Source organism: Chlorocebus sabaeus, chromosome 8, assembly GCF_047675955.1.
Source record: "Chlorocebus sabaeus isolate Y175 chromosome 8, mChlSab1.0.hap1, whole genome shotgun sequence".
In the NCBI taxonomy this organism is placed as follows: Eukaryota; Metazoa; Chordata; class Mammalia; order Primates; family Cercopithecidae; genus Chlorocebus; species Chlorocebus sabaeus.
In genome coordinates, this window is record NC_132911.1 from 101,609,126 (window position 1) to 101,622,487 (window position 13,362).

General features: G+C 44.5%; 1 protein-coding gene across 1 annotated transcript in view; it reads left to right on the plus strand.

The window, feature by feature from the left end:
• LAPTM4B (lysosomal protein transmembrane 4 beta) overlaps positions 1–2,806 on the plus strand; it is a 76,336-nt gene extending 73,530 nt beyond the window's left edge. Inside the window, 1 exon segment of the mRNA XM_008001167.3 lies at positions 1,588–2,806. Coding sequence (XP_007999358.3) covers positions 1,588–1,665 — 78 coding nt within the window. The 3' untranslated portion in view covers positions 1,666–2,806.
• Positions 2,807–13,362: the final 10,556 nt, after the last annotated feature.

Here is a 13,362-nt window from a genome sequence, read left to right on the forward strand (position 1 = left end):
CCCGCCCGCCCGCCCCCGGTTCCTGTGTGCTTCTGCAGTGTTCAGATCTTGTTGGCAGTGCTCCCCAGGGCCCAGTACAAGTGAAGACAGCGGCGGCAGCACCTCCTCATGACAGGCCTGCCAGCACCCACTGCCTCTCAGGTGGTTTCCAGTGTGGGCGGTGGCTCCCTTCCCGCAGGCACTTCTATGCACACTGGCCTCTACCTGGTTCAGCTGGAAGCTTCTCCACTGTCCATTGGGCTTCAGCCACACCCTCCCCAGCCGTGTCTCAGCCCAGCCCTGGGGGACCTCTGTTCTAGCTTGTTCCTTCCCTGAGTGCCCTCCTTCAATCTTCGTATCCATTAGTGCTCTTTCCCCCCCCATTAGTCAGTTCCCCACTCCTCAGTCCCCTGTTAATAATTGTTCATTAAACTTTATTCACATCCCTGTGTGGCTTCTGTGTTCTGATTGGACTCTAGCCAGTACAGGTGCCCTCTGCCTAGGTGGCCGAAGGAACCATACAGGCTTTTCAGGGGCCTAAATGGCACCTCCGTCACTCCGCAAACATCTGAGTTCCTGCTGTCAGATAGGCACTGGCCCAGCCTCAGGGAAGTGAGACCGGCTTCAGCCCTACAGAAGCCCCAAGACTGGGAGGAGAGAAGTAATGAAGTGTGTAGAGCTAGAGAGGAGGGGTGTGTGTGTTGTGTGTGTGTACGCAATGTGACAAAAACTTGAAACAAACTTAAAATTTTAGTGTTGTTCTGGTAGGAGCTAAAGGGACAGATAAATGAAAATTAACAAAATTGATGAATACCACTTTACCATAAATGATATTCCTGATAGAAAATCTAACCAAGTGTGGTTTCGTTTGTGAATAGTATTTCCCTTTCCACAAATCACTTGAGGGGGGTGAGGTTTTATTTTGTCTTCTCATCTCTGAGCTCCTAAAGGGACTGTCTTTTGTCTTAATTATCTTGTACTCACAATGACTATTACATACTAGATGCATAATACATGTTAGTTTACTGAATGAAGGGTGATACAACTATTCTGTATTCCATTTTCTACTCCAAGAAAGCTGAAATCAGCCAGTGTGTAGACTGCCAACTCTCAGGTATCCTTATTTCATAGACACCGAAACTGATGTTAAATAACTTACCCAAGGCTACGCTGATAAAATGCGACTGACCCAGGCTTTAAATCCAGGCTGATACCAAAAGCTTAGCATTTTCACTACACTTTGCAGTTCTCACCATGAGTGGTTACTGTAGTCAGTCAAGTCCTATTTGTGTGTGCACACGGACACACTCACCTAGGGGTCCTTTTTCCTCTTCAGAGCCCTCACCATTTCTTCTAGAGTCACCGACGTCTGGCCATCCAGGTACACATGGACAGGGTTAGAAAAACTCACGGCTTGAGAGTCGCTCTCCATTTGCTCCTTTAAGGATTCAAAAAGTCTTTTAATGAAGTGTATCCACTTGCTAGAAAATTGAACTTAGTACAAGTTGTGGAACATGTTTAGTTGCATAAAAGTTCAGTGAAAGCTAAACCTCAGGGAACGTACGTGCTCTTGAAACACTAACTCTTGCCGTCTCTCTTTCTTCTCAGGTGCTGCTACCCCCGTATGATGATGCCACTGTGAATGGTGCTGCCAAGGAGCCGCCGCCACCTTACGTGTCTGCCTAAGCCTTCGAGTGGGCGGAGCTGAGGGCAGCAGCTTGACTTTGCAGACATCTGAGCAATAGTTGTTACTTCACTTTTGCGATGAGCTCTCTGAGCTTGTTTGTTGCTGAAATGCTACTTTTTAAAATTTAGATGTTAGGTTGAAAACTGTAGTTTTCAATATATGCTTTGCCTAGAACACTGTGGTAGATTAGCTGTGGAATTCTTCCTGTAGGATCGGGGATATAACGGGCTTCACTAACCTTCCCTAGGCACTGAAACTTCCCCCAAATCTGATGGACCTAGAGTCAGATAAGTCTGCTTTTGTACCTGCTGGGCCCCAGAGTTGGGCAGTTAGTCACATTTTTTCTCTCTGTCCCCTCTCATTTGAAAATGTAAAATAAAACCAAAAATAGACGACAACTTCTTCAGCCATTCCAGCATAGAGAACAAAACCTTATGGAAACAGGAATGTCAATTGTGTGATGATTGTTCTAATTAGGTAAATAGAAGTCCTTATGTTTGTGTTACAAGAATTTCCCCCACAACATCCTTTATAACTTAAGTTCAATGACAGTTTGCGTTTGGTGGTAAGGGATTTTCTCCATGGCCTGAATTAAGACCATTAGAAAGCACCAGGCCGTGGGAGCAGTGACCATCTGCTGACTGTTCTCATGGATCTTGTGTCCAGGGACATGGGGGTGACGTGCCTCGTATATGTTAGAGGGTGGAACAGATGTGCTTGGCACTGCATGGAATCTGGTGCCCCTCTTCTGGATTCGCATCCCCACCCAGGGCCTGCTTTTACTAACCGTTCTGCCCTAGCTTGATTCAAGGCAGTCATCCAACTGACTTTATCAAGTGGAATTTGGATATATTTGATATACTTTTGCCTAACAACATGGAAAAGGGTTTTCCTTTCCTGGCAAGCTACATCCTACTACTTTGAACTTCCAAGTATGTCTAGTCACCTTTTAAAATGTAAAAGTTTTCAGAAAAATGAGGGTTGTTTTCCTTGTATGCGCTTTTTATCTTGACTACCTGAATTGCAAGGGATTTTTATATATTCATATGTTCCAAAGTCAGCAACTCTCCTGTTGGTTCATTATTGAATGTGCTGTAAATGAAGTCTTTTGCAATTAAAATGAGGTTTGCTCACATCCAAGATGACCTTGTGACTCTGTGCTGATTGTGTCTGAGGACCTTTCCCTCCACATATGTGCAGGCAGATGCACCCAGTTCAGCCTAAGGAGTAGGCTTTATTGCTTGTTTTACACACAGTGGTTTGTTTGTTTGTTTTGTTTGTTTGTTTTGTTTTTTTTTGAGACAAAGTCTCGCTCTGTCGCCCAGGCTGGAGTGCAGTGACCCAAGATCGCCCACTTCAGTGGGTCACTGCATCCTCTGTCTCCTGGGTTCAAGCAATTCCCTGCCTCAGCCTCCTGAGTAGCTGGGATTACAGGCACCCGCCACCATGCCTGGCTAATTTTTGTATTTTTAGTAGAGATGGGGTTTCACCATCTTGGCCAGACTGGTCTTGAACTCCTGACCTCATGATCCACCCGCCTTAGCCTCCCAAAGTGCTAGGATTACAGGCGTGAGCCACCACGCCCGGCCTACACACAGTGTTTTTAATATTCCAGTCCTGATAAAATCAGCATCTTAGGCCAAGAGGAATGGGGGTCAAACAGACTCGAGCTTCCAACGTTCCTAACCGTGTGTTCAGCTGTTTTGCATATGGTTGCTTTGTGTCCATAGTGTCCTTTTAATAAGCAGTTAAGATTTTTGCTACATTCCAAGGGAGATTAAAATAAGAGAGGTAGGAAGGGGCATTTTTATCCCAAAGAATCAGCCCCAGTTATTTCTTTTGGTGTATCTCATTGGCATTCTTTGTAAACTCTACCTAAGTAATTCTGTTTCTTGAAGCTTTATTATGTCTAGAAGATTGACACAAAGTGAAACACATGGGTTACTAGAAATGGAGAGGGCGCCGGGGGCAGTGGCTATAATCCCAGCACCTTGGAAGAACGAGGCAGGAGGATCGCTTGAGCCCAGAAGTTAGAGACCAGCCTGGGCAACATAGTGAGATTTCATCTCTGCAAAATTTAAAAATTAGCTGGGTACCATAGCATGTGCCTGTAGTCCCAGCTACTCAGGAGGCTGAGATGGGAGGATAACCTGAGCCCAGGAGGTTGAGGCTGCAGTGAACTGTGGCCATGATCATGCTACTTGTACTCCAGCCTGAAAGACAGACTGAGACCTTGTCTCAAAACTAAAATAATGGAAAAACCCTATCAGATAGTTTCATGATCCCTGGGGAAGGGACATAGGAAATCAAAGTTAATTGCATGTTCCCCATGATTTTTTTTTTTTTTTTTTTTTTTTTGAGATGGAGTCTCCCTCAGTCGCCCAGGCTGGAATGCAGTGACGCAATCTCAGCTCACGGCAAGCTCCGCCTCCTGGGTTCACACCATTCTCCTACCTCAGCCTCCTGAGTAGCTGGGACTGCAGGCGCCCGCCACCATGCCTGGCTCATTTTTTGTATTTTTAGTAGAGATGGGGGTTTCACTGTGTTAGCCAGGATGTTCTCGATCTCCTGACCTCTTGATCCGCCGGCCTCGGCCTCCCAAAGTGTTGGGATTACAGGTGTGAGCCACCGCACCCGGCATTCCCCATGATTTTATAGCTCTTTGCCTAATCATTTTTGCAGTATAAAAAATGATACATGGTCAGGCCAGGCACAGTGACTCATGCCTATAATCCCAACATTTTGGGAGACCTCATCTGAGGTCAGGTGTTTGAGACCAGCCCAACCAGCTAACATGGGAAAACCTTATTTCTACTAAAAATACAAAAATTAACTGGGCATGGTGGTGCACACCTGTAATCTGAGCTCTTTGGGAGGCTGAGGCAGGAGAATAATTTGAGCCCAGAAGGTGGAGGTTGCAGTGAACTGAGATTGCACCACTGCACTCCAGCCTGGGCAACAGAGCAGACTCCATCTCAGGAAAAAAAAGAAAGAAAGAAAAATGATGCATGGTCAAATGGAAGGAAGTGCTGATTTTGAGAGTCACATAGGGTTCTTGGAGAGAAAACAAGACTGCTGATCTCATTCATGCAGCACTCAAGTAGCACCATAGACTCTGAGATATCCCTTCGTTCTCAAAGATCCCATATGCTGGCTTTTCCTGACTTGTCACATAACCTAGGCTAAGGTCAGGAGCTGCCTCCATGTTTACCTCTGCAGAGTAAGGAATTGTTCCCTCCTTGTCTCCACTATGGGAAGGTTGTGATGCCGGATTAAAATGACCTAGCAGAGCACATTACATGCCTTAGCAGTTCAGTGTATCTATTTGTCTCATTGCTAATCCAGATAAGTACTTTTCTATGTATTTCAAATCCATTTTGATATCTAGCCCCTTTCTTCTATTTTGTTGTCCACAGAGAAACAAGCAGTTACTCCTGCAGTTTTTCAAGTCTCTTTGCTGGGGCAGAAGAAAGAGGAAAACATACACACCCTTTGACTTAAATTGTGGTCTGTCCACCCTAGAAACAGCTTCCGTTGAACAAACTAGTCAGATTTCCAGGATGCCAAGTTATGTAAAAGAGGCTTAAGTCCAGTAGTCCCTCTCCTTCCTGCACCCTCTTCCTACATGAATACTGTGTGCGCCAGCTCCTCCAGAGGCTGGTATCCTTGTTCCTGCCCCCTTCCTTTCATCCTCAAGAATGCAAGAAATGGCCAGGCGCGGCGGCTCACACCTGTAATCTCAGCACTTGAGGAGGCTGAGGTGGGCGAATCATTTGAGGTCAGGAGTTTGAGACCAGCCTGGCCAACGTGGTGAAACCCGTCTCTACTAAAAATAGAAAAATTAGCTGGGCATGGTGGCATGCACCTGTGATCCCAGCTACTCGGAAGGCTGAGGCATGAGAATCACTTGAGCCAGGGAGGCTGAGGTTTCAGTGAGCCAAGATCACGCCACTGCACTCCAGCCTGGGATCGAAAAAATAGGAGGGAGGGAGGGAGGGAAAGAAACTTCCCCTACTCCGAGCCTTTCTGCCCCCCTCCCCGTTTTTTACTCTAGCCCTTGAGAGAGAAGAAAGAAGAAAGAGGGAAAGAAAAGGAAGAAACGGAGGGAAGAAGGGGAGGGAAAAGGAAGAAAAAGAAATTTCCCCTACTCCAAGCCTTTCTGCCCCCTCCCCATTTTTTACTCTAGTCCTAAACATATTTGTGTAGTTTGACTGCTTAACTAAACATTCCATTTGTCTTTCCTCTCTACCCTCAGTTCATTAACCAACAATACTGATTATTAATGATCTCAATAGAGATCATTATAACTGTAACCATTACAGTTATAACCGTAACTGTATAAACTGTAACCATTAAAGTTTTCTCCATAGAGGGATGTATTATTGTATTTGAACTATTGATCATTTGAGGAAAATCTTGCTGTGTGAAGTGAGCTTTTTTTTTTTGTGACAGAGGAAAACGAATGAGACTATAAACACATGTACTTTCTCTCTTTGATTTTTAGAGATGTGTTTAGGTTTTGCAGCCAGTCTGGAAACTGACTTAAATACCATTAAATTGCATTGGTGCTGATCACGTGGGCAGTCTCGGGTTCTGGAGGGAAGAGGGCAGGTGTCTTGGCCAAGGTGTTGAAAGAGCAACTCGTGCAAAAGAACTGCCAGCGGAAAGCGCAGGCTAAGGCTTTTCAAGGCCCCCCCCTTCAGACCTAACAAACACCAAAAACAGTGCCCATGGCCCATATAAAAGGGGTTTTTGGCAGCTCAGATACGTGCTTTAAAAGGGAAGGAAAAAGGAGGATTGCAAGGATGTCTTCACACCCATGGAATCACTTAAAGTGCTTCTGTACCCTGGCCAAGTTTTCTGCCAAATGGCTCATGGTGTATGGAAACCAGCCAGATGTGCAACCTTCTACCCAGAAGCCCACGCAGGCCTTCTGCTGACTAAAGTACCAAGACAGCAAGCAAGAAGCTGTGGCTTGGCCAACCCAGAAAAAGTTAAAGTCTTAGCACCATATACTTGTCTATGTGACCCCTACGAGCAAGAGCAGCTGATGCTTTAGAATGAAGAATTTCACTTAAAACAGCACAACAGACTCAAGTTTTGTTTTATTCCACCTAAAACTTAGATACACTTTAAAAAAAAAGTTTATTTAAACAACAAGATGCTTGACTTGAAGGGAAAACTATCTAGGATTCCTTTTTTAGAGTAATGTATCCCTACTTAAAGACAGATTGCCTTACTTGTAACAGCTACATACAAGAAAGTTATAAAATTGTCATTGGTTTTACAAATAAAATTCTCCAGTTGAACAAGGTATGCAAGGATTTTTGTTTTTGTTGTTGTTTAAACAACAGCAAAATAACTTGCTGGAATATAGAGTTGAATGAGCATGCCACTAATGGAGAAAGGGTGTATTTTCACTGAAACAATATTTTTCCCCATCCCATTTCCACTTGATGTCAATCAAAACATACCGGCTGTTTAGTTTTTAAAAAACGCAACAGGTTGGGGCTGGGCATGGTGTCTCACGCCTGTAATCCCAGCACTTTGGGAGCCGAGGGGAGCAGATCATGAGGTCAGGAGATCGACGCCATCCTGGCTAACACGGTGAAACCTCATTTGTACTAAAAATATGTAAAAAATTAGCCGGGCGTGGTGGTAGGCGCCTGTAGTCGCAGCTACTCGGGAGGCGAAGCTTGCAGTGAGCTGAGATCGCACCACTGCACTCCAGCCTGGGCGACAGAGCAAGACTCCGTCTCAAAAACAAAAACAAAAAACCAAAAACGCAACAGGCGGGGCACTCTGTCTCATGCCCACAATCCCCGCACTTTGGGAGGTATGTGGATCACTTGAGCTCATGAGTTCAAGACTAACTTAGGCAACGTGACAAAACCTCGTCTCTACAAAAAATACAAAAAAAAAAAAAAAATTAGCCGTTATGATGGGTGGCCTCTAGTCCCAGCTACTCAGGAGCCTGAGCTGGGAGAATTGCTTGAGACTGGGAGATGGAGGTTGCAGTGAGCTGAGATTGTGCCATTGCACTCCAGCCTGGGTGACAGAGTGAGACCCTGTCTCAAAAAGAAAAAAAGTGAACATGCTTATGCACATGTAGCAATTACTTGATGTACAGTAAAGGAATGGGGAAGGAGGAAATGAAGGAATAGAGAAACCTATACTGTAGTAGTCAGGATATGGTGGAACCACATTGCAGTTTTCTAATTGGGAATATAATCTTGGTCTGTAAGAACAGAGTTCTGGAGTAAAGAAGCAGGTTCCCTTTTCAGTAGACACCTCCTGTCTGCTGCTGCAACACATCAATTGTATCTTCATCCTCCTTTTCCAACTGTGAAAGTGTGTCTGTTTCATTGGTTGCCTATCAAATTGGAATCGGATCTGCCTCATTGACAAACCCTGTCCTTCACAATAGGCTTCCAGTAGTTTACTAAGATGTATGCCTCTTTCCTTTTTGTTTTTTGTTGTTGTTGTTTGTTTGTTTGTTTTGAGACAGAGTCTCGCTCTATCACCTAGGATGGAGTGCAGTGGCACAATCTCGGCTCATTGCAACCTTCACCTCCGAAGTTTAGGCAATTCTCGTGCCTCAGCCTTCCAAGTAGCTGGGATTACAGGGGCGTGCCACCACGCCCGACTAATTTTTGTATTTTTACTAGAGACAGGGTTTCACCATGTTGGCCAGACTGGTCTCGAACTCCTGGCCTCAGGTGATCTCTCCACTTTGGCCTCCCAAAGTGCTGGGATTACAGGGGTGAGCAACCACACCTGGCCTAGTTTACTGAGTGGCGTATGCCCCTTAAACTGCACCACAGGCTATGTCATGCCTGTAATCCCAGCACTTTGGGAGGCCAAGGTGGGTGAATCACTTGAGGTCAGGAGTTCGAGACCAGCCTGGACAACATGGTGAAACCCTGTCTCTACTAAAAATACAAAAATTAGCCAGGGGTGGTGGTGCATGCCTGTAGTCCCAGCTACTTGGGAGACTGAGGTAGGAGAATCACTTGAACCCGGGAGACAGAAGTTTCAGTGAGCTGAGACTGCACCACTGCACTCCAGCCTGGGTGACAGAGCGAGACTCCATCTCAAAAAATATACATCTATGCAAAAATTAAACTTGCATCACAGAACCATCGTGCCCTGCTACCTTCTAATTAATATGATCATTGTTCTGTCTTGAGTCTTTTTTTTTTGAGATGGAGTGAGTCTCACCCTGTTGCCCAGGCTGGAGTACAATAGCATGATTTTGGCTCACTGCAACCTCTGTCTCTTGGATTCAAGCGATTTTCCTGCCTCAGCTTCCTGAGCCTGAGTAGCTGGGATTACAGGCACTTGCTATCATGCCCCGCTAATTTTTGTATTTTTAGTAGAGACAGAGTTTCACCATGCTGGCCAGGCTGGTCTTGAACTCCCGACGTCAGGCAGCGATCTGTCCACCTCGGCCTCCCAAAGTGCTGGGATTACAGGCGTGAGCCACCGCCCCGGCCCTGTCTTGACTCTTTCCTTGGGCTTTTTGTTGGCCATGGCCAGCATCTCCTCAGCTGCTGCTTCACAAAAGAGGTATCAAGTCTGCACCAAACTAGGAGTGGCAGAAGTAGATACAGTTTGTTTTGTTTGTTTGTTTGAGACGGAGTCTTGCCCTGTCTCCAGGCTGGAGTGCAGTGGCATGATCTCAGCTCACTGCAACCTCTGCCTCCCCGGTTCAAGCAATTCTGCTTCAGCCTCCCAAGTAGCTGGTACTACAGACACGCGCCAACACGCCCAGCTAATTTTCGTATTTTTAGTAGAGACGGGGTTTCACTATGTTGGCCAGGATGGTCTTGATCTCTTGACTTTATGATCCACCCGCCTCGGCCTCCCAAAGTGCTGGGATTACAGTGAGCCGCGGTGCCCAGCCTTTTTTTTTCTTCCAAAGTCATTAACAGTGTAAACACAACTTTTATTAAGATGGAAACCTCTTCACCCAGGAATTAAAAATTATATATCCCTTGATGTATGTCAACATGTAGCAAGTATATTGTTTCAATAGAGCAAAGATAGTTTTGTAAAGAACTGTGTGATTGAGGGTAGGATGCACATCGTTCACCAGCAATGAGGGTTGGAGCTGCGTTTCTCAGGAAAGGCTAGGATTGAGTGTGACATCATCCTGGCTGCTACTTACTAGTCACAGGTCTGGGCTGCAGTGTCTCAGCCCCTGCTATCCAAGTGACACGTTCCAATTTCTGGGCTCGTAGATGGGGATGTCCAAGCTAGGCCTGCTTAGGAGCAGATGAGTCTTTACCTGTGCCTAAGGAAAGCCCTGGCTCTGGGAAGACAAGGAGCAATGGGTCTGCTGTCCGTGACCAGCAACAGCATAAAGGACCATGTTGTCTCATGTGGCAGGGACACCCCTTGCACCCAGTGTGGTGGCCTTTGTGTGATACCCATTTTATTCATTTTAACTAAAGGAATGTATTTCTTTTTTTTTCTTTTTTTAATTCAGAGACAGGATCTCGCTATATTGCCCAGGCTGGTCTTGAACTCCTTGGCTCAAGTGATCCTCTACCTCGGCCTGTTGGGATTATAGGCATGAGCCACCATGCCTGGCCAAGGAATGTATTTCTAATTACACTCTTTCTCTATTTTACTTCGCAGGGTGTTCCTTGACTTGTTTTTAACTGTAGGTCTTTTATTAAATTTACCTTTCCTACATTTAGTTGCCTTCAGTAAAAAATAATAGCAGCTCTAAATCCCAGTCTTCTCTATCTTGACAATCAGTTGACATTTCATATTCATTGTGCCTAAAATGGAAAATTGTCCTCTCTTTCCCCAAGATCTGCTCCTGTTGATTTAATGTGTCTCCTTTGGTGCCCTCCCTGTCATTCCTGCCTTCCTCACTTAAGATCACAGGTCCCCTTCTCCTTGCCCCTCTTTCTTTCCCTGCAGCTTCTACCCTTTTATAAGGTATAAAAACATTTACCATTTATCGAGCCCTTCCTGTATGCAGGCATGCTTAGATATATTGTTAACTCTCTCCCCATTTTACAGGTGAGGAAACCGAGGGTTTTAGAGGTAAATAATTGGGCCAAAATCATATAGTAAGTGGCAGAGGACTTAAATGCAGATTGAATACATCAAAGTAGGTAATGCATTTCTTTGAGACATCGAGAATTTCAGAATTCTGTACATCTAACTTCTTGCTTCTTCTTAACAACCATCAATTTCTACTAATTTGATTTAATACATCCCAAGAAGGAAAGCAGGTTGCGCAAAGCTGTGTAAACTGTAAACTTGGGGTGAATCTTCAACTTGAGGTTCGTGTTAAATAAGTAAAGCTGTCAGTTTCCCATTTAATTAGACTGGAAAATGCTCTGCAAATATCAGCTTTTCATTGTTATAAAGAATGTATTCAGGCAGGAAGAGGGATCAACAGAGGTGGGCCTTTTAGAGTGGTTGTTTTTAAGGGAGCAATTTCCTTTTGAGGAAATGGGGCACCATTTTAAACTATCTTTGTTGAGAAGAATATACATATTAAATTTCAAGCATAATTCAGGCTAGTAAGTAAGTAGAACAATGATATAATTTGTACTGTCTTGGAGGAATAGTCTAGGGCCACCTTACAACCCAACTTCCTTCCCTGCCCCTGCCCCAGAAAGCCAGTATCGCTATTTTCTCACCTATCCAATAGAGACAGAAAAGAGTAGTCACTTCCCATGGGAGTGTAGGCTTTTTTTTTTTCTTTCTTTCTTCCCTGTTGAAGTTAATGCATTGTATCATCTGTGTCCCTGAGAGTTAAACTTCCTTAAACATCTTAATAGAAAATCCAGTTATGAGCTGGGCATCAAGACACATTGCAAACTTGTAGGTTTTAATAAAATTATGTAGGTAATGGATCACAAGAAAGAACAGAAAATAAAGCCAATAACATCCTTTTGGTCTCCATGTGAAAATGACTTCCTTCTAGAAGCCTATGGCCTACTACTCTAAGTGGCATTCTTTTTTTTTTTTTTGAGATGGAGTCTCTCGCTCTGTCATCCAGGTTGGAGTACAGTGGTGCAATCTCGGCTCACTGAAACCTCCGCCTCCCCGGTTCAAGTGATCCTCCTGCCTCAGCCTCCCGAGTAGCTGGGACCACAGGTGTGCACCACCATGCCCAGCTAATTTTTGTATTTTTAGTAGAGATGGGGTTTTGCCATGTTGGCCAGGCTGGTCTTGAACTCCTGGCCTCAAGTGATCCAATCCCTTTGGCCTCCCAAAGTGCTGGGATTACAGGCATGAGCCACCGTGCCTGGCCCTGGGTGGCATTCATTTTATGTTCTTCCATGGCATCCTCAGCATCCCCAATCAAGGTATATCTTCTGCTCTATGGTTACTGCTTTTCTTGTTGATAGTCCGCCAGTAGATTATCAACTCAGAGAGAGTCTATGTGTTACGTATTGCTCTGTTTGTGTATGGCATATATCTGGTAGATAGAAGGAACTCAAAACATATTTACTAGAATAAAATAAAATAAGCACATAAGGAAAATTAAAGCCAGCTGTAATCCCATTCCAGTGACTGCAACAAATTTTTAAAAGCAACTCAGTGGAGTTCAAGTTCCCCAGAGACAACTCAGAAGCGCCTACTAGAAAAAAATTCCATTCCACCAGGCGTGGTGGCTCACGCCTGTGATCCCAGCACTTTGGGAGGCCAAGGTGGGCAGATCATTTGAGGTCAGGAGTTCAAGACCAGCCTGGCCAACATGGCAAAACCCTGTCTCTATTAAAAATACAAAAATTAGCCAGGTGTGATGGCACATGCCTGTGGTCCCAGCTACCCAGGAGGCTGAGGTGGGAGAATCACCTGAGCCTGAAAGGTTGACACTGCAGTGAGTCATGACTGCACCACTACACCCTAGCCTGGACAACAGAGTGATACCCTGTCTCCAAAAAAAAAAAAAAAAAGGAAAAGGAAAAAAGGAAAAGAAAGAAAAAAGAAAAAAAAGAAAACAAAAAAAGAAAGAAAAATAAAAAAATTGATTCATTCCTATAGATGATGCAAGCAGACCGTGGGAAAGTCACTGCTCCAGCAACCCTGCCAAAGCCACAGCTGGAGTAGTGTGTACTGGGCTGGGGGTCTTTTAGGGGAGTGTCTTGACTCTTACAAGAAAGTTGTAAAGGTGATAACAGCACCACAGTCATAAAAGGATTGCTTTCCGAAGAAAGATTAAAGTCCTGCTAAGATGAGAGGCTACCTAATAGTCTGCCTAAATTTGAAATCAAAAGGAAACCAGCATTCTTAGTTCTCACTATTCTTGTGATCAAGTCCCTTTCATGTGAGCTTAATTCAGTAAGAATCTGAATACACAATTAAATTGCTAGATGTGTCTCCTCTTAGGAGCTTTCTCTTTTCCCTTTCCTAGTAAATCATTGTTAAAGCAATAAATGACCAAATCTAAGACATTGGTGGAACCCTGAGACCTTGGATAAATGGGGGGAAAATTCTCAACAGCTAATATGCAACTTAAAGATAGTGACCTGTTCACCTAGTTCCTGGTCACTTCAGATTTAAATGAAATCCCTGTAAGACCATGCATTATAAACCTTGTTTGTCTTTCATCCTTTATAAGAAGATCACAAAATTCCAATAATAAAAGCAATATAAATTCATCTGTGGCAGGTACCGTAGACTCAAGCATAGAAATTCCCACTGCAGGCAATTTCTGCAGT